Source organism: Pleurodeles waltl, chromosome 12, assembly GCF_031143425.1.
Source record: "Pleurodeles waltl isolate 20211129_DDA chromosome 12, aPleWal1.hap1.20221129, whole genome shotgun sequence".
NCBI classification, from domain to species: Eukaryota; Metazoa; Chordata; class Amphibia; order Caudata; family Salamandridae; genus Pleurodeles; species Pleurodeles waltl.
Window position 1 is genome coordinate 236,999,443 of NC_090451.1, and position 22,440 is coordinate 237,021,882.

General features: G+C 43.6%; 1 protein-coding gene across 1 annotated transcript in view; it reads left to right on the plus strand.

Moving 5' to 3' along the window:
* LOC138267111 (polycystin-1-like protein 3) overlaps window positions 1–22,440 on the plus strand; it is a 522,747-nt gene that overhangs the window by 186,899 nt on the left and 313,408 nt on the right. The window contains exons 12-13 of the mRNA XM_069215961.1: window positions 11,238–11,384; window positions 13,421–13,608. Coding sequence (XP_069072062.1) covers window positions 11,238–11,384; window positions 13,421–13,608 — 335 coding nt within the window. The remainder of the gene's footprint in view (window positions 1–11,237; window positions 11,385–13,420; window positions 13,609–22,440) is intronic.

The window sequence follows — 22,440 nt, forward strand, 5'->3', positions numbered from 1 at the left end:
CCTGACCCTAACACACCCCTAAATTTAGTATTTAGGGGTGCCCCTAAACCCACCTCTTCAGATTCCTGATGACATCAAGAAAGAAGAAGGACTGTTGAGCTGAAAACCCTGCAGAGAAGAGAAGGAGACAACCACTGACTCTACCTCAGCCCTACTGGGCTGTCTCCTGCTTCAAAAAAGCTGTAAAAGACGAAGCAACGGGTTCTGGAGGACCAGCGACCCCTGAAAAGCCTCCAGAGGACTTCCTGGATCACTGAGGACCAAGAAACTTCTGTGGACAGCTGTCCTGCCCATCAAGAAGACAAACAAACCATCTTTAAAGGAACTCTCACCTCACTACAGAAGTGTGAGTCCAACCTACTCTGCACTCAACGCCCCCAGCCTGTGTCCAGAGAAACTAACTAGCCAGAGAGGATCCCCAGGTGATTCCTACTACATGTCCTCCTTGGGCTGACCTTACCAGACCCCCACAACGACGCCTGTAGAGGGAATCCCGAGGACCCCCCCTGAACACGAATGCCCAGGACAAAGATTTCTGTCTCCTGGAGAAGCACTGCACCCACAGCCCCCAGGCCCGAGAGAAACCGACCACCAGTGCAGCAACGACCAGCAGGCGTCCCTCACCCTTGCCCAGTCGGTGGCTTGCCTGAGGAGCCCTCCTGTGCCCTGCCTGCAGCGCTTAAGTGACCCCCGGGTCCCTCCATAGAGTTCTATTGAGAACCCGACAACCTGTTTGCAAACTGCACCCGGCCGCCCCTGTGCCGCTGAGGGTGTGGTTTTTGTGCCTACGTGGGGCCCTAACAGTTCTCCTTCAAACCGCCCTGGTGTGCCCTCTGAGAACATGGGTACTTACCTGGAAGCAGTTCGGAACCGGAGTACCCCCTGTCTCCTTAGGGGCCCACATTATTTTGGCTCCTGTTTGACCTCTGCACCTAACCGGCCCTGTGTTGCAGAATGTTTGGGGTTGTCTTGAACCCCCAACGGTGGGCTACCTAAGCCCCGGAGATTGAACTTGTAAGTTTGTTACCTACCTCGAAAACTGTATTTTACTTACCTCCCTCAGGAATTGTTGAAAATTGCAGTGTCCACTTTTAAAATAGCTTTTTGCCATTTTAAAGAAAACTATGTACATTGTTGATTCCATTCAAAGTTCTAAGTATTACTATGCAAAGTACCTGTCATTTAATGTACTTACCTGCTAAATGAATCTTGTGGTTCTAGAAAAAAATTAACAAAATAATATTTTTTTACATAAAAACCTATTGGTCTGGAGTTAAGTAATTTAGAGTGTGTTTTCACTTATTGCTTGTGTGTTTACAACAAATGCTTAACACTACCCTCTGATAAGCCTAACTGCTCGACGACACTACCACAAATAGAACATTAGTATTATCTATTAATGCCTCTGTCAAGCCTCTTGGGGAAACCCTGGTCTCTGTGCACACTGTATCTCATTTTGATATAGTATGTACAGAGCCAGCTTCCTACATCCGCTCCTCTAGATGTCCTCCCCTTGACAGATATTGTGCTGTCATTTACAATGATGGTTCAGCACAACTAGCTATAGGTACCAAGCATCAATATTCAGCTGCTTGCGCAGCTGTGAGCGGAGTCATGAAGGATGGAGTTTTCCACCCTCACAATACCTACATGCAGACCTTAGGGAACTGCACAGCTCAGCTGGCTGAACTCAAAGACCTTATCTTAGCGCTAGAACACACAGAGCCAGGATTACTGACTTTGATAATCTGTGACTCATACTACTGCTTCCCTTCCTACAATGATTACCTTAATCATTGCTGATTGAACGGGTTTAGAGACTCCAAAGGGAACACCATAAAACACAGAACTCTGTGGGGGAGGGTGGCTGATCTCAAGAATAAGCTACCTTGTGTCCATGTAGTGCATACATTGGGCCACCAACGTGTAGGAATACATGTTATTGGCAACACGCTGGCTGGCGAAGTGACCAAATTTGCAGTAGCTACGGCTTCTGTGGCTGCACTGACTCGTTTTCAGATGAGATTGGATGATGAAATTCTGACTGGCATGAAAGCTTCGGCTGAAGGCAAGCCTCTTCCAAAAGCTTACCCTACAAAATACTCTTACAACATCAGTGCACATAAAGTTGCCTATGCAACAATTCCTGGAGTTGGAGATCGAGCAATCGAGAGATTAGATCTAATAAAAGCAGCACAAGAGGGTGTTGCTTCTGCTCATGCTGGTATTTCAGCCACAGTAACACTCTCACAGAAACGCTTCTGGGGGCCAGGTCTATACAAACAGACAAAACAGTATGTCCTCTGTTGTGACATTTGCCAGCAAATTAAGGGGTCCAACATCAAACGCTCACCGCAGACATCCCTGTTAGTGTCCAGCAAGCCACTACAATGTGTGTACCTGGACCATTGTGGTCCCCTTCAACTTGATGGTGCATTCAAATACATCTGAGTCGCTGTCGATTCTTGTTCAAGATTTTTGTGGGTATGGCCATAACGGTCAGCTGATGCTCGAAGTGTTATAAAAGACTTGCTGATCTTTATCAGTACATACGCAGTTGCGTCATTCCATTCGAACGAGGGCCCTGCATTTGCCTCTAAGGCATTCAGGGACACCATGGGGACGATGGGTGTCGAACTCCATTACGCCTCACCATACCATCCCAAGGGAAATTTGGTTGTGGAGAGGAGGAACAGTGATTTAAAGCAGTCCTTAACAGCTAGAGTATTAGGTTCTGGCTGCAGTTGGCTTCATCACCTATATGGGGTCCAGAGAGCACTGAAGAATCTGCAAAGACGGTCCTTGTGCGGGGGGTGCACTCCATATGAGGGTCCCTTTGGGATACCTATGTATGTCCCAGATCTTGATGGCCCTGGTTTGGTGGTAGCAGATACACCTTTTGACATAAATGAACGTCTGACTGTCTTAGGGTACCAGAACTGTAATCTTAACACTGCTGCCTGGTTCCAAAGCAAACTGATTCATTTCCATTGATGACGTCGAACTTCACCACGTGGCCGATCTTGCACAGTAGACCCAGAGGTCCCTTGGGTAGTTCCCGATTCCCCTTTCACTACCCAACAGAAATAACAACATTACTTCTGACTACACAAGCATGTCCAACGATGCTACAAATACCTCCTCAACCGTGGGGAGGGCGAAAAATGAACTCTTGCAGATTCCAGCTACTAAATCAATGACAAATCCTATGCAAGATTTGGCTGTTTTCCACACTGACACAACACAGACTGACAACCCCGTCTACTATGAACCTCCTCGCGTTTGCAGAGACTGCTTCTGGTTACTTCATCGACATAGATGATTTTTCTTCAGACTCATCCACTCCTGTGATTGAAAATGTTTCAAAGACACGTAAGCTGTACCTATGGCTTACAAATAACTATTTAATTCACCCATGGAAATATTTATGGTTCTGCTGGATACTTTTAGCATTGTTTCTATGGATTGGATTTGTGACTGTGTTCTTTTTACTTATAAATGGCCATTACCTTCCTGAACGCTCCTCTGTTGAGCCAGTGGATGAAGCCTTAACTCTGTATCATTCCTCACATAAGGTCCGAAGAGGCTCGTCCCTTGTGTACATTTCAGCTTTACCTATTCCTGATGGGATTGTATGGGACAACATTTCGTTTGATGTATACTGGCCTACTGAGGTCATTCAAATTCCATATTTCTTCAAAATGTCTGACTGATGTAATTACACCTAGCGTTGTATCTGATGATTGGGATGTCCAGACAGTTGATTCTATGTTAACTGAAATTAAGGACTATTTAGTATTTGAAAGTGATGATGTTTACAGAAGTAAAAATAATTATGGGGAAATGTTCTGCTATAACAACTGGGAACATTACTACCTGCACAGTGCCACTAGACATAGACCAGTACTTAACTACACACAGTGGGAACACTGTTCGGCACCACCTGTGAGGAGCCCAAAACAATATTCAGATAAATTTGCTTTTTTTTCTGGGCATGACACACAACATCCATAGTCATATTATTTTATATTACCTCCTTCAAAAATTAGGAAGATTCTGGTAACTGACACAAAACTGATTTATTCAGATTCCTTTGTTTCCCATCTTGCAGTTGAAGGTTAAGAAGACTGGAAGAACACTATTGATTTAAAGAGTGCATGGGGAACACAAGATTGGCAAATACAGGGTAAGGAAGCTTTGTTTAGGGCGTGCCTTATTCCTGTGCAAATTATCTTTTTGAATGACACCATTCAACAGACATCCTGTCTGGGGTTAGCAAAAATAAATGTACACGCTCAGTATCCCCACACAGGCAAAGTTTAATAATTGGTGATCCTTCCTGAATGTCACTGAGGAAGAACTGGATGCAAAGGTCCAGGCTAGTACCGATAACTCTTCACTTTCCAGTCCCGGCGGGTGATTGATTCGACCAACAGACACAAATGGGTGTCAGGCATGTTTTGTGAATTCCTCAGGGGGTTTCAAGATTAGCCTGCCAAACCCTTGCTTTGTCTCGGGTCAACACACAGGTATAGTTACAACATACAGCGTGGGTAAACTGTGCTAACAGTGGGTACAGGCTAACACATTAGCCACAGTTAAGGAACATCTTAAGACTCTTTCTGAAGGCGTAGACTTGCAGGACTTCTTGTTTGGTCCTAGAAAGCCACGCTCTAAAAGATTAATCTATGTCATATGTAATGAGATCTGGAAGCTTTCTCAGATAGAAGCTGCTGGGCATTAAAGGCAAATAGATAAGGAAAACGTAGAAAAGGCTTTAGCTTTTGTCGACAACAACATGAACACTCTGTCCAGCAGGATTTATTCCCTGACAAACATAGTATTGTCTGCGATAGATATCATTCAGACAGACATGTCCCTTTTAAATCATGGGCAAAGTCAGCTGCGTTCCATCATGCAGTTTGGTTGGACGTTACAGACTTTGAATAATGGCCGATTTCAATGGAAGTGCATTAACGGTAGTGAATTGTTCACTTCTTTTAATTTATCCAAGGAACAACAGACAATGGCTAAAAGGGAAGTGAGTTTCACCATGCTCCATATAGAGAAGTTAGAGAAGTTGCCTTTCACAGTTGCAGAGAGTCCTGCAAAAGTATGGCTCCTACATGGCATTATTAATCTGCCCATTTCCACTTTTCATTTTTCGATACAAATGTCTGAACGGCGAAACAGAGGTCTTTCTTAGCGGAAGCGAATGCAAGACTACTGTTAGTCATTCAATGTTGACGACTGTTTGTTATATGTGCTAAATGACACATATTCACACATCAAAAATGCACAGCATACTGGAGATCATATATTGTTCATGCCAGGCCTGAGTAGCTCATCTAGTCATATTTTACTCCCTGGCATTCTGGGGCTTTCTTGCACTTAGGACTGAAAACAAAACTACAAATACCAGATTGTGGTGGTTAAAATAAGCAATCTATAAATTACTGTTGTCTGACACAGAACAACTTAGGTGGTCTGGCAATGATATGTCTCATTTGAAGCCATACCATTTAAACCGGAAAGGGTAGACCCATTTTAACAAATCGTGAACTCGTGGAAAAGAAAGATGATGGTTTCACGAACAAAGCATACCACCGGCCCTGCTAGAAAAAAGCCACATTACATTTTTGAAGAGTTTAAATATGTAGTAAGCATCTTCCTGGCTGTATGGCTGGTGGCATTTCCTTGTGTATGTCAATATCATAAACAAGGGTAAGTTATCAGTGTCCATGTGAGCCCAGAAGCCATGTGTCATGTGAGACATATGTAACCAGTCCTGACTTTTTTGACATCTGCACTTTACATCTTGTGTGTTTTTTAATTATTAGGACCTCAGCACTCCAGCAAAAGTATAAAGGACATAATTGATGATTTTCCAAATATTTAGTAATTGTGGACCAATCTTTAAAGAAAACAAAACAAGTTCCTTTAACGCCAAGAGCTGACACTTTGCTAACCATACAGCAGATGTAGGACTTATCATGGTCCTGTAAACAGCTATTATTGCTGTATACTTTTGGAGTTTTGAACTCGTCCATATTGGGGACATAACAGAAGAGATGGTCTTTGGACCATGTGTAATGACTGATGTCTACAACATACATCTAAAACACAGCTTTCTCACACATGACTGATTTACATCCAAAAGGACTCATCACTTTAACGTTCTCTACCTTGAAAAAGTCACTTTGTGACGAAACATGTGTTGGCTGTTATTGTATGGATTGACTATGAAAAATTATTACCAGTGGCTTTATGTGAATGAACAAAGTCATAAAGGACTTTCATTGACATGAATAAACCACAAGGTCACAACAAGAGAAGATTTGCGTTTTATTTTCTCTAAAGACTTGTCCAAAATTACTAAATATTTGGAAAATCATTAATTATGTCCTTTACTTTTGCTGGAGTGCTGTGGTCTTAATAAAATACATGCATGTTGTGTAGTCTTGTGATGCATACTGTTTTGTCTCGAAGAAGTAAGTCAATTTGACCACTTAGCACCACAAAATATTTCCTTATCTCAACGAGAAGTGCTTCCACGTTACTATTACTACCATCATCTTTTGTTTTTTGATGCAACGCTTACAATGTTGAGATCCAAATAAGTCCTCGAATGCGAAACAAGTCCCCTAATGCAGTGAGCCGCTGGTTAAAAGCAGGGTTAAGTTGTCACCCGTGAGAAGGGCCCTTGGAAGAAACACATGTAGTGCCCATTAGATCTCTCTCCACCTCCCTGCTCCCTCGTTTTGTATGGTGAGTCACTGCCAGCATCTGAAAGACCCAAAAGTGGTGGGATGGGAGAATGAGTGACAGCATATACTCTGAGCTAAGGATACTTAGTTGCTAAAGTGCGCAACACTGCTTTCTTCTGCAAATGGAGGCGTGGCAAAGCAAGAGAAACTCTACGGGTGGAGGGCACTGGAAAAATGTGCAGTGTACTACAAACAGGAAGCATCCCTCCCAAGTGGAGGTAACATTTCTGGTGCGGTAGGGGAAGTAACTGCAGATCTGGCTGGCAAGTCCAAAAATTTAGAACACAGTTAAATGTGCACAATAGGACATCTTTGCCCCACAGTCCTCGAAACAATACCACTCCTCTGCAGAACACTACCACACAAATGTCTTGTGCTGAAACACACTATTGCAGCATCAAACTTCTCCGAATATCCAAAGTCCTTGCAAATGCCTCAGTTAGATACTTACACATAAGAGTCCTGGAAGTGCATATGCTGCAATCGAAATCCCAGTAAAAAGGTAACACACACGAGAATGAGAATCAGATGCCTTCTGGGCAGTGGCGGCTGCCTCCAATCAAGTGTGATGGGCAGGGGGATGTGGCAAACTGTTGGGGTGGGGGAGATAAAAATGAAAAATAAAGACTTACCTGGCGCTCTGGTTCTGTCTGCCTCAGTGCTCCTCGTCGTCCTGGCTGGCCACCACTGGGGCAGAAGTACAGGCTTCCAATCCAGACTTTGCTCTCATGCTATACCAAGCATGAGAGCATTGACAGGATTGGCCTGAGTGGGCTGGTTTGATACTCGCTCCGGCACTGGGAGCCTATGCCATTTCTCCAACTGGCTGTGCAACACAGCTGGTTTGGAGAAATGTAAGTGTGCATTTCGGTTTCGCTGTCAGTGCCCACCACTCCTCCTCCCTATGGTACGCCCTAGACTTCCATGGCTCAATCAGACAGTGACAGATAAAATGATCATAAAATTATGTTATGATCATTTTATTGTCACTACCTGAATCTGAGGAGGGTGGCGACACTCCTCCGCTATTACGCTTCTGGGATGAAATACAGTAAATTCTGGGCTGAATTTGTCACCATGGTTCAAGTTCCCATTTTCCCCATGTCATGCAGTTTACCTTCACTGCGGCAGGGCGCTCACGATCCACTTCTTTCTCTCCGGGCTACAGAGAGCATCAGGAAGCCCCCTCACCATCCTGCAGAAAGGGGCAAATCCACCCAAACACTGCACAATCCCACAAACATGTATGCCCCAGAGGTGGCCTCGAAGCACTCCAAAACTGAAGCAAGCAGAGGGCAGTTCACAGGCTCCAGGTGGGGGTAAGCTGGACAGCGACATCATGGCATGTGTTGGTAGGCACCAAATTCATGCTACTGATAAAAATGCACCTGCGATGAACAACAATGTAAAGAATTCTTCTGAGGGGAGTGACAGTGTGAGAGAGTGAGAGGGAGGGATGGAGGGACAGAAGGAAGCTGCACTAGTACTGGCCACACTGCAGAAAAATATATATTTATTTAATGCCCTAACCAAACAAAATGGCGATCAGAAACTAAATAAACAAGCAACAGTGGTAGGAGGGTGATTGTGGGTTGGGACCACAAATGAGATAAGGACATGATTTACAGCCATGACCATGTTTGCTTCGGAAAACCAAGAAATACAACATTACTCCTACATGAGCTGAGGCAGTCAAAAAAAGTAGTGCAGCGAAATTAACTTAAATGGCCAGAACTGAAATGAGACATGTAACAGGGCCAGTTTCCAGGGAGGAATCAACACACCAAAAGGAGGGACAAATAGTAACGATCCATCACTAAAAAGCAAGGAATATCTAAAGTCACATGAAGGAATGAATGAATAGTAGTGGGAGTGGTAAAAAGTCCACATAGCTAAAACAGCATGTCTCGAAGACAAAGCGCATGCGCTGTCTAGGTGAGACCTAACAATTACCAAGACTTAATAATTTTGAACAAAAAGAAGAAAGATGGTCTTTGACATCGTTAGACAATAACAGAGGTCTCCGAAGTAACAAGTGTGCAGAGAAGTCTATCACGATCCATAGGCTGATAGCAGACTAGAAAATTATCAGAAACTGATAATAGTCTTAACTTATATATAGAAGAAAGAAAAAGGCTCAGCCAGACTGGCCAAAGTTTGATTATTTTGAAAAACGTGCACAAAGTCCAAGTGTAACACATTTCAGGAGAAATGCATCAAAATGAGGGTGAATCACAGAGCAGCAACCAATAAGATTGATGCGCAGGCAGGAAGGGTGGATGGCATCCAGCTCAGGTTTCGTAAAATTGCTGGCCACTGTATCCAGTGGTGCTGGTTAAGCCCAACCTTTTCATGCATTTCCTGGTTGAAAGAGCTTGTTTGCTCAGTGTTACCTCAGCTCCTGGAGCCTTCCCCCATATTTTATTCCTATTTAGCTCAGCATTTACCACAATGAGATTTTTCCAGCTACAATAGCCATGGGTGAAATCAAGTACGTCTGAACTATACTCAAGTTTTTTTCGGATTTCTATCATACTGTAAGGAAGGCCAGATACTTTTTTGATAGGATGAAACGCATGCTCAGGCAGAAAAGGCACCTATATACAATGAAATTTACTGCCAAGAAATGTTGTAAAATAGGATGGGATTTTCAAGGTTATGCTCACCTAATTATTAATATTCATGCAGTACTTTTCAAACTCCACCACTTTTCTATGTGACAACTGCCATACAATCCATGATACCAAGATTGTCTACGTAAAGCAGGCACAATATGTGGAAAACATCAATTTTAGGAGAAAATAAGTAATTAACTGATAGTGTTTTGGGGAGGTCGGCAAGATAAAGAGCGAAAATAATTGAGGCCATCATACAACCTTGCCAGAACCCATTGTTAATGCTGAAAGGTTGCCATCGGTATCCAACTCTACTCTGGCCCAATATCCACTGTGGAGATATTTTCATGTCCCCAATAAAGTACCCAGAATTTCCATACTTTACAGTTTGTCCGACAAAATCTCTCATTCAAAGGTAGCCTGAAAGTCTACAAATCAAGTATAGAAAGAGCCCCAGTTTATAATGCTTTTTGGGCAACAGCCTATAGGATAAGACTGTGATCTATAGCAGAATGCCTAGGCTTAAAGCTGCTCTGTTCCAATGGGAGCAGATTCAGCTCTTCACACCATTGTGAGAGTGCCCGAAACAATACTTTGCTAGAAATTCTGGCTCACACATCCATTAAACTAATTAATCAGTAGTTTTTCGGGTCTGCTAGATCACCCTTTTTAAAGATTTGTTGTATTATTGCCTTTTGACTTCTCAGGAAAGGTCAGAGCAGATATACATTTGTTAAACATAACTGCATAGAGATTTGCCCACCATTTATATTAGTCTTTATTGTGAGTGCCTGCTGATCATCCAGTCCTGTGGCTCTAGCCAGTTTTGGTTGCATAATAATGTAATTGCAGGTTCTGAAAATAAGGAGAGTAATTTGGGTTAAAGTCTTCCTCATTCCTGCATTGTCTTTCCCTGCATATACTGACGTTCAGTGTTCTACCCAACCCCCTCCAGATACCATACTTTCTGTTCTTACACAACCCAACTATATTATTGTAATTTTCTATATTTAGCATTTGCAGGACACTCTATTTCTAATCTCCAGTGTCTTCAAAATATGACTGTGAGATTGGTGTTGGCTCTCCAGAAACTCTATTGTATCTTTCAGAGTTGGCAGAACCTGAAATGTTACTCGTTAAACAAAGAATTCACTTGAAAGCACTCAACTTAATTCATTGAGCGTTTTATAACTCTGGTCACATTTCTGTCCCGCTTTGTGGTCTCTTACAGACTAACCAGATGTATACACTGTAGCTCTTCAATATTCCTAGACGTTTCCTGCTTCAAATGCTAACAATGTGATTGTAAACCATTCTGGGTTCCAGGGCCCGTCCTTTGGACGACCTCCTACGGAGCCTCTAAGGTTTTCCACCTTCTTCATGTTCTCCATGCATGGTTACATTTCACTTTTTGTAATGCTTTAAAGTATTTTTTAATTTTTGAGGTTTAGTTAGTTTCATCTTGACTTCTTCCTTCCATATTCCATTTTCGTTCCCAGCGCCACAATGACGCTGTGTATGTGCTCTTTATAAATAATAATAATAACAAATAATAATAATAGCGTCCACTCCTGATACTCCCTTGACCTGATTCCCTGACTGGAGTACAGGTCCCAACGAGCTAACATTATATCTGGGTTTTCTTCAATCAGTGGGTAAGTTTCCATCTACCGAATTACTTCTGTACATAATTTTTGTGTTGGTTTGTATTAACGCTGACATTACTCATGTCCACATATGGATTCCGGGTACAGAGCTGCTTGTATGTTGCCTTGTCTCAGACTGCAAATTATATGTCCAGTTCCGCAAATCGTCAGGTCTGTTTTTTCTCTATTTTTCTTCCTCCATCTTACAGGTACGTGAACAGGATAATGGTAATTGACTTGGATGCTCAGCAGAAGTGGCATTTCCTGTGTGATTCTTGGTTAGCAGCAGACATTGACGACTGCCAGCTGGATAGGGTCTTCCCAGTTGCTTCCCAGAGGGACATCATGTCATTCAGGTAGAACTTACTGTCCTCTTCCCTTTTGGGTGTGGAGGCTGACATTCCCATAAACTGATTGCTTCTTTTACGCCTATGGTTGCCACTGCTTTAAAATATACAGAGCAGCTTTGGCTCTGTGCAGAGCAGAAGTTCTCTCCTACCTCATGTTACAGGCTGTTTTAGATATTCTTTCACATCTGATGGAGTACCTGTATTAAATGAACCTTCTCCAGTGAGTAGCTTGTGAGCTACTGAAGGCTGTCCAGCTACCTGTAAGTAGCTCCCTTGCATGTACCCCACCCTACTAAACTAAAAGTTTTTACTTTGATATATATATATATATATATCAATCAAATTTTAAAGTGTGTATTCGAGATGGAAATGTGTGTATGTGTATATTTCCTTACCTACTAATCAAAAAAACTATGAAAGTGTTGTGATATGAAATTGACTTACTTGCCGTAACAAAATGAAAGCATTCTCATTATACATTTGCAATTTTCATCAATAAAAGGCAACCGTACTTAGATTCCAACTTAAATACATTGGCAAAGAAGCATTTTTATATTTTAAGCTTTTTCATATTCCATTATTGCAGTTTGAATGATCTTGAAACCCAGGATAACAATAGAAAATGCCCCTAGTTTAATTTATTTTCTGAAACAGTAGAACACTTCTTTGCCTATGCCCCTCAGTATTGGACTTGAGAAATACATCTCTGTAACAACTTTTTCTACGTGCGGGCGCAAGGTCACTTAAAGACTCTATGCAGTTCTGTTTTGCTCAGGAGCGCCAATAAATCCATTGGGTGTTTAATTTTTTTTCATTGGTAGAGCTGCGTCTAAAGGGCCAGTTCAAATAACCCATCTTTCGTGCTATATATACATTATGAACATGGATTTGAATTATCATTCATGAATGATTGATAATATTTTTTTATATTATTGGAATCATTAGGTTGTTTTGTTATTTAAGATATTGTATTGATTTTTACCTAGCTACCGACTAGATGTTTACACATTAAATTCTTTAACTCATAGCTTAATTGGATAGAGAAAATAGTATTTTTTTTGATTTGTATTTTACTGCAGCAAGCTCTTTTGAAGCTTTTAGTCATTGCTCAAAATGCAAGCCAGGCCTCCCTTGTTTACACATAGTTTCACAAATTCATCCACCAAATTTAGTACCCGTAAGTTGGGTAGTGTGCCATTAATATGCATTCTTTATGTGGGATTTTCATTGTCTTCTTCTCTTGTTGACCACTTTTTGGACTAAATCCTAGAAAAAAACACAGTTGTGGAGAGTTTTCCCTTTGATCCAAAGTCTCTTTGGTGCTGTCCAGGTTTTTGAGAATCTTCCACATGATATAGCGCTGGAGCGGTCTACCTTTCCACAATATGAAATCGGTTGCGATGTTAGAAAACGGAATCACTTGTACTTAAGCACATCTTTGTGCGCTGATCTGAGAAACTGGGTAATGTGGATTACTGGCAGAGCTCATATTCTCCACCTTTGGCTCATATAACACAAATAACTACAGCCGCTCTAGGGCTGTTGATCCTGCCTTTTAATGAATACCCTGTGTTACAATGATGCAATTTTGAAGTCTCATAGATTGACCAACCATTGCAAAATATTTCTTTTGCATTTGTCATTAGGTGAAAATGTCATTATTGCATGTAATTTGGTACAAACATTACTGTAAAATTGCACCATGGCCAATGCACTCTATCTTTTAAAAAAATAGCAACACAGAATTGTACAAGGAATTTTCCATTTATGGTGATAAAAAAAAAAAAAAAAAAACTCTGGCATCATCGCACACTTCGTAATCCTTAAATGTTGATGGAAAATTGCACTGTAAATGGTAGAATTAATGTGATGCAGAAATGTTGGTGGAAAAATACACCAGTGCTACGTATGTAGTATAGAAATGTTAGAGCAAGTTTTCATCAACATTGGTGCAATCTGTGTAACCCTACCTTTAAGGTTCGGTGTGTACATTACATCTTATCTGGGCACCTGTAACCTTGTGTTGTGTTTTCCTTCTCTAGTTACTTGATGTCCTCAAATTCAGTGGAAAGGCTGATGAAAGATCACCTGTGGCTCTCAGTACTGACCCGATGTCCTTGGAGCCCATTTACCAGAGTCCAGCGGCTGTCTTGCTGTATCACTCTTCTGATCTGCAACATGGTCATCAACCTCATGTTCTGGAACATGTCTTTGGACAATGATCTGCCGGGTAAAATATCTGTGGTGTGTGCACCCAGGTCCTGTTGTCTAATGTCTATCTGTATCAATCTCCCAGAAATGGACAAAGCAACTTAAAAAAAATCTCTAATTAACAATTCATAAACCCCCTGTTTAATTTGTACTTAAATGTACTTATTACATTTTAAAATTAAAAAAATAAAGATATTTACTTTTTAACACTAATTACCTACTTTTGGTCGCCAGTAGGTAGTTATAGTTAGGACCATGTTTTCATAGAAAAAGTGTTTTTTGACTTGCCTACATCTTTAGCACCGTTTGTCGAATCTTCACAAAAGTTTCCAAAAAAAGAGTGCCAGTGATTCTTGTTGTGCACGGAACGTTTGGTGGTAACCCGTCAAGCGGGAGCCGAGAAAAAGGAGGGGAGTTAAAAAAGTTGCGTTTCCCATGTTAATTCCCAAAGGACCTTTAGATACCACTACAGCCCAAACCGCTGGACGGAATACACCAATTTTGTCAGTAGGCTACCTTTGGGTACACAGATTATACTTTCGCTTATTTAGTATGAATCTGTACAGTAGTTTTGGAGATATTAAACAGTGGCGGCTCCTCTGTTTGGGCAGAGGAGCGTTGCTTGCTGCCAGCAGCGGCAGCTGCAAAACCTTTTAAAGAAAACGATAATGAACTATGTTAATTATCGTTTTCTTTGAAAGGGACGAGGCCACGGGGTGACGTGCACTGAGTGGGAGTGCTCAACTCTCCCCTGTCACAGCGCATGTGTATTTCGCCAGCTGTCTTGGACCGGACAAACACACATGCATTGTAAGCTGTGTTGCTGGGCTTGAGAGAGTCTGCACAGGCTCCCAGTCTGCCTGGGAGCGCCCTGGCTTGGAGCTCCCTGCCAATCCTGACGCTGCTCTGAGCAGCATCAGGATTGACGCAGGGCAGGCTGGGAGTCTGTGCCTGCAGCGAGGAGTGTCGAGGGACAGAGCAGCGACGTAGGAGGTGTGTGATTTTCTTTGTTTTTTAAATTCAATTAAATGTTTATTTCCCCGCCCCTCCCTTGGCCCGCGAGCTGCTACTGATATTAAAGGGAAAACAAATTTGTATATCTGAGACTGCGACATGTTAGTGAGACTTGCAACATATTCGTGAATGCACGCGACAACAAAGATGCTGTGACTGGCTGGCAGCAATCTGACTAGAAAGGTGCGGCCACCAACTTAGAGAACAGGTTACAGTCCCCAGGGCTGAAACATGGCATGAAAACTGGCATAAGTTGTCAAGGTGGGGTTACCCTGACACCAGGGCTGTTATATAGAGGACTATGGAAGTCCAATTATGAGCTTATAATAATATTTGTTGCGGCTTGCAATGTTTGCGAATACATTGCAATGGTCAGCGCAGCCCCCGTCTAACGTTGCAACAAAATCACGAATATCGGTGACAAAAAAAGAATTCTGTCATACATACACTTATTAATTCAGTCACAGGAATACTCCGAGGGTCATGCCCCCTTCAAAGAACTACTGAGAAAGGCCCAGTAGCAATCTAATGCACCCATTCATACTCTAAAACACCCATTTGTAGACCTAGTCACACTCATACACCCATTCACAGATCCATTCACACCCTGACGCTCCCATTCACAGACGCAGTTACACCGTCATGCACCCATTTTCATTCACTCACACTGTGACGCACCTATTCACAGATACACTCACGCCCTGATGCACCCATTTTCAGACTCACTCATACGGTCATGCACCCATTCACAGATCCGCTCACACCCTGACGCGCCCATTCTCAGACCCATTCACACCCTCATGCACTCATTTGCAGACACAGTCACATTCTCACACACCCATTTGCAGACCCAATCACACTTTCATGCACCCAATCGCAGATCCACTTAGACCCTCATGCACCCATTCGCAGACCCAGTCACACAGTAATGCACCCATTCACAGACCCAGTCACACTCTAATGCACCCATTCCTAGACCCAGTCACACCTTTATGCACCCATTCACAGACTCAGTGACATCCTCACACACACATTCACAGACCTACTCACACTCTCATGCACCCATTCACAGATCCAATCACACCCTTATGCACCCATTCACAGGTCTAGTCACGCCCTCATGCACCCATTCATAGATCCACTCACACTCTGATGCACCCATTCGCAGACGTAGGCTCACTCTGATGTTACCCGTTCACAGACTCACTTACACCCTCAATCACCCATTCACAGATCCAGTCATACCCTTACGCAACTATTTGTAGACCCAGTCACTTTCTCACGCACCCACTTACAGACCCACTCAGACTCTCATGCACCCACTCACAGTCCCACTCAGACCCTCATGCACAGACTTTCACACCCAGACACTCTCACACCCAGAGACACCCTCTCAGACCGCGGCCAGGCGGAGTACAGAGGAGGCCTTGGATTGTCCGTCTCGGCTGGACTTTCTTCCCAGTCCGTACCCTGGGCAGATTCTAAGGCCAGTTGGACCCCCTGGCGTGAGCGGCCCTGTGACTGGGGGCGGTGTGGCCCGGCATGCCCTGCTGCACTGTTTTTGGAGGGGGCCTGAGTTGCTTCCCCCTTTACTGGCGATCGGCCTAAGATTGGGGCATGAGGCGGCATCGGAGGATGGTGAGGAGTGGGGGCCCGGGTGCCCAGCATTGAATGGTTGGCTCTCGGCTGCTGTGGAGTTGCTGGGGCCGGCCCGGCAGACTGCAGCACTTGCTGGAGGTGAGACGACGGAGGTCTGGCACTGGTGGAGAGTTTTCTGCAGCCCGGGTGCGGAATTGTGTGGAGGAATCTGGAACCTGTGATGCAACATATATCTAACATGCCTGAGACGCATGAGGTTTGGGCTGGTGGCAGGAACACATGGACATCATAGTGGCCCGTTGTTGTACTTATTTGGGGCCAGGTGATTGACTTGTATTACTTGAAAGGTGTTGCAGTCCAATGGTGCTTCATCTCTGCTCCTCTCCGTCAGGTACGGTGTTCATACATCCTATTATTTCTAAGTTGAAGGTGAAATGGGGCGGCATCGGCAACCTACTGCATCGCAGGGGGATACTATGGAGCAATACACTACACCTACCCCATTGCCGCAGTGCCAGACTTGTTTAGGAGGGTCTGGAGAGGTCCTGGACACAACGGCTACTGCAGAGGAACCCTCACGCGCTGAACTTTTGGCTGCTATACAGGGCTCTTGGGTAGCTCTTCAGGGTAAGATAGAAACAGTGGCTGTGTTGCAGCCTGAGAGGCTATATAAGGTATTTGTGGTGGAGCGTGCGCACATGGCTCTGGTTTCTCTCCCTAGGCCTGGTGCTCCTCCATGGGCCATCATTGCACACCTTTTGTAAAGATAGGGTTTTTATCCTGCGGACTGCTCGTGAAAATGACAAAGCTGTGCTTGAGAATTGCAAAATCTCCATATATCCAGACTATACGAACAAGTTTCAGACCTCTAGAAAGAGGTTTTTGGAGGTTAAGGCCAAGCTTCACGCCATGAATATCTGATATATGTTATTGTATCAGTCACACTTGAAGGTGCTGTCCAGGGGCAAATTGCACTTTTTTGAACGGCCTGAGGAGATCTTGAGATGGCTGGAGCTGTGGGACAAGGTGGTCTGGGACGTTCTGGGCGGTCTGGCCTGGGGGCTGCTTGTGCTTCTGGTGTGGATGGCACAGACTGGAGGAAGCGTGGGGGGAGCTAGATGCAGGCTTCTGCGCAGAGGAGCATCGATTCTGACAGTAGAATTGAAATTCAGCAGGATGGTACTATGGCTGTGGTGGTTCCTGAGCTGGCTGCCGAACTTACTGTGGCGTCTGATCAGGGAGTGGAAATGCTCTCTGTTGACACTTGATGTTGTTGGTCGTCAGTGGATGCTGCTCTCTGAGATACCACTGGGGGGGGGGGGTCTGTGCTCGGGTCTGAGGCGCTTGCCTTTCATAGTAAGGGGTATTGAGATCGCAATCTATATGGCTTCAAATGGGCACTTCATAAATCTGTATTAAATGATGGGGGCAGTGCTTTTCTTAGGCTATGAATGGTTAGGTTTACAGGCACGGCATATTTTGTATCCGGGGTGGGGGTTACTTCCACTGTGGTGGTAGGGTCCTGGGGTGTTGGGGCGTAGGCTGTTGTCCTGGCAGAATTTGCACATATGGATCTACAGTATGTTTTGATATATCTGTTTTACTGTTTATCCGGGGTGGGCATAGGGGTTTAGGGTTACCACGTTCATGCAGGTTTGCATGTGTTTGATGTTTATGGCAGTAGTGCATGGTTGTATGTGGGATATGCAGTAAGATCTTGTCTTGTCTGCTCTTTATGGGAGGGAGGAGGTGCAAAGGGGACGGAAGATATGAAGCCTTAACATGGGTCGACAGATCAATACACTGACATGGAATGTCAGGGGGCTGAAGAGATACACTGTGCACTGTAGGGTGCATTCCTTCCTAAGGCAACATAAGGTTCCTATAGCTTGTCTCCAGGAAACTCACATGACAGAGGAGGAATCGCACAAACTGGCTAAGAAGGGGCATGGTCAGGTGTTCTCCTCGTCCTTTTCCTCGTATGCAAGGGGTGTGATGATATGGATTGCCCCCAAAGTCCCATTTACACACGTCTATAGTGAAGCAGATGTGGAGGGGAGATATGTACTTATACAGGGCAACGTGCCTCTTAACATTCTTAACACATATGCACCCAACATAGATTATCACTCTTTCTATGATACTGATACCTGAGGTGCTGGGGGAGGGGGTTGATGCTCCTCTAATATGGGTGGGAGATTACAGTTGTATATTGGATGGTGAGAGGGACCACTATCCGTCTAAATTGGACACTGAACCATTGATGTTGAGATCTCTCACAGAGGTAATGCACAGTTTGGGGCTTTGGGATGGGTGGAGGGAACTCCCATCCATCCACCTGTCACTCTAAGATGCATAATACATATAGGGCCTGATTACAACTTTGGAGGAGGTGTTAATCCGTCCCAAATGTGACGGATATACCACCAGCCGTATTAATAGTTCCATAGGATATAATGGACTCATAATACGGCTGGTGGTATATCCGTCACTTTTGGGACGGATTAACACCTTCCTCCAAAGTTGTAATCAGGCCCATAGTCGGCTGGGCCGTTTCCTCCTGGGTGGAAAGACTTGTTCACAGGTGTTGGATGTTAAGCATCCGGGGAGGTTTTTGTCTGATCATGCAACGGTATTGATACAAGTGCTGTGGGTATCTGATGCCAGGGTGACACGCAGCTGGCACATTCCTATGAATTTCCTGACGGCTGCTGACTGTTGTGATAAAATGGCGATTGCCCTTATGGACTACATGGACTTGAATTGGGGCACGACCAACTCTAGGGGAATGGAATGGGAAGCCATGAAGGCTGTACTGAGAGATGTTTGCATAGGCACTACCTAGGGGGTATCTTGCTAGAATCCATGCATCAGGGCATCGTCTGCTTAATGTTTAAGCCTGGGAGGGACCTTTGTGACCCCTCCTCCTATCGCCTGCTCACCATGCTGAAAAGTGATGTCAAGATTCTGTGTAAAATATTAGCTACTCGGTTACTTGGAGTGATCCGGGGCTTGGTGCATGACGATCAATGTGGTTTTATACCTGTTCGTAGTATGACTTATAACTTATGTCGCTTGGCACATGTATTGCATGAAACCAGGGGGGCGAAGTGGTGCTAATATCGTTGGGCCTAGAGAAGGCTTTTGATACAGTGGAGTGGGGCTACTTAATGGCGGTGCTGCGAAGAATGGGATTAGGCCCCCATTTTTGTGCCTGGGTCTGTTTGCTGTACACTGCTCACTCTGCACGCGTATGGGTGGGCAGAGAACTTTTGGAATCCTGGTAGATTGGAAGGGGAACCAGGCAGGGGTAATAAAAATAAGAGTACACTGTTCTAAGCAAAGCAATAACGCAAGGAGACCTGTGGTCTCAGGAGCTAGAACCCTCAAGCATCACATTGGATGGCTAGCATCATCATTGGGAATTGCTCCTCACCAGGCTGGCACTGCAATGCCTAGTGGGCACCCCAGTGTGGGGGGGCGCTCAGCCAAAATAACGTGATGCTCAAAGTCACCATCAAAAATGTGCTAGAAAAGATTAAAATTGGTTATTCATCCATAAAACACCATCATTTAATCAGACTAAGATACCATGGATGAAGACCAAGATTAAAAAATAAAAAATCGAAAGACAAATGAGGATAATGCTCAAAGTCTTTCTAAGGTGAATGATCTAATCAAGGATCCTTGAAACTAAAAGGACCTCAATTTCACTGGTCGACATGTTTCGCGTCTATTGGTCCAGCCGGATCCATTGACGCTTCATCAGGACCTATACAGTTCATTAGTGGAAGAGAGTATCACAAACAAGGATACAAAAATATCCGTTAACTTCAATTAAAGTTAACTGGTTGACACAGGTAACCTAGGAAACAAAAGAACAATAGACAAATGTCGAAAAATCGAATAAATTACATAAAAGAAACAACTAGACAAGGGGCACCACACATCAACATATGCTTACCGATCCCTAGTCGAGATCAGGCTCCAATGGGTGGTGCATTTCAGAGACTCAAGGTGACGCTACATGTGATTAATGACAACAAAATGTTAGGTTGGTAGATGAACCAAACAAGGCAAATGATATCTTGTTATGCCAAAGTGGTCAATCACATAGGAAGTAGTCGTATTATGGGACAAGAAGTGGAATAAAAAAGTAGAAGAGGTTACTGCTGCATATTGTCATTACCGCTGAAACGTGACTGATTGATAAATTGAAAAAAGTAAAGATCTATCAGTGGTCGGTCCATTTATACGCTATGTTGGATGTTGCCCTCCAAATGGCATATATTCTTATAATGTCGATTAGCCAAATGATCAAATGCGAAAAATACAGATCTATCAGTGGTAAATCTATTTTAAACAGTATTCATACACGTCCACGTATCCAACGTGATTACACCAACCAGAAGACACTCTGGGGCCTTCCTCCTGGGGTGGGCCACCATCCCTGTGGGAATTGCAATGTATGTTGTCTGACCAGACATTTTACTAAGCTGGATTTTGACTCCATTGGGCCTTGGTATCTTAAAAAACATACTAATTGTAATACCAAGAACTGTATTTACATGATATCGTGCCCGTGTGATTTACGTTATATCGGGATGACGTCCAGATCGGTCAAGACACGTATCAATGAACACAGGAGTAACATTAGATGTAAAAAGATCACTACCAAACTTAGTGCTCATTTTTTGGAGATCAATCACTCCCCCGACGACCTGTGGTGGGTTGTCATTGAGGCACCAGCAATTCGCCCCGATGACTCGAGGGCATTGTTTAAGATTGAACAAAAATGGGTTTTTAAATTAGGGACACATTTAAGGGGTCTCAATGATGACATCCCTTGGACCTCCTTATCATCATGAATTTTAGGTGACTCGCTATTCATGTATAACTCCGCCTCTCACAGTGACCCTTTCATTAATCTGATGAGATTGTAATTATTCTTTCCCCTTCCAAGTCATGAGACTTAGACCAGGAAGATAATTATCTAACATGACGTAGCAGTACTTACGTCTTATACATGGATTATTTCCATCAGTTGTATTCATATCTCTTCATAATGAGACTTTGTCTAGTTAGTTCACCGGTATGCTGCCTCGCAAATTATAGCGTACTGGATAGCACTATTTATAAAAAAATTTAGTACCCTTCTAATATGATGTCCTGCCTAACAATGTTGCGCGGTCGGCCCTTAGCTATTCAGCACCTTTATTACATTTCCATTATATGCTTCGTTTTTATTGTTGTTCGTTTTTTAAACGATTTTCCTATTTGTGTTCTGTGTGGCAGCCCATTACCTATGGGCGCCATTACATAGGGATTATTGATCAGTCACTCGCTAATTTCAATAATATAATTTTTTCCTTCCCCGATAAATTACTTCCTCATGAAAGAATTTGGCAGCCCTCTAATACGGACAATCAAAAACAGTCCGTCTGAGGATGAAATGGATGACTATTAGGCTCCCTTAATAATAGTCCATTGTTCGTCCCTGACACGGACGCGGCCCTCGGTTGTCCTTCGTCTATTTTTACGAAGTGACGTGTTCGTGAGCAGGCTTTGCCGCCTCCATTTAAAGCCCGGAGAACGTCCGATCCGGTTGTTTACCGGGTCGCGCGTTTTCAAGGCTAGGTTCAACAAGCTGAACCAGGGACGACTGTGTGAGTAGTTCACTTAATAAACAGCATTATTTGGTGTGGATTATTATTAACTATTTAACGCCCATCCACTGTTTTTATCGATCACTTCATGGACACACCCCGCTCACCTTATGAATTTGCTATTTCGGGGTTTATGAATGAGATGCAATCTCAAATTAATTGATTTGTACCTATCTTGTTCCTAATGAGTTTTCTCCCTTATCCTTTTTCTCCATAATGTTTTTGTGGGCTATTCAATATTTCTAAGAATATATGCCACTTGTAGGGCAACATCTAATACTGTTTAAAATAGATGTTCGATGGCATGTGTAGCTGCAGATACACATGTTGTGCATAGCCCGCCATCTGGTGTTGGGTCGGAGTGTTACAAGTTGTTTTTCTTCGAAGAAGTCTTTCGAGTCACGAGACCGAGGGACTCCTCCTCCTTTGCTTCCATTGCGCATGGGCGTCGACTCCATCTTAGATTGTTTTCTTTCCGCCATCGGGTTCGGACGTGTTCCTTTTCGCTCCGGGTTTCGAGACGGAAAGATAGTCAAAACTTCGGAAAACTACGTCAGTATTGTTGCGTTCGG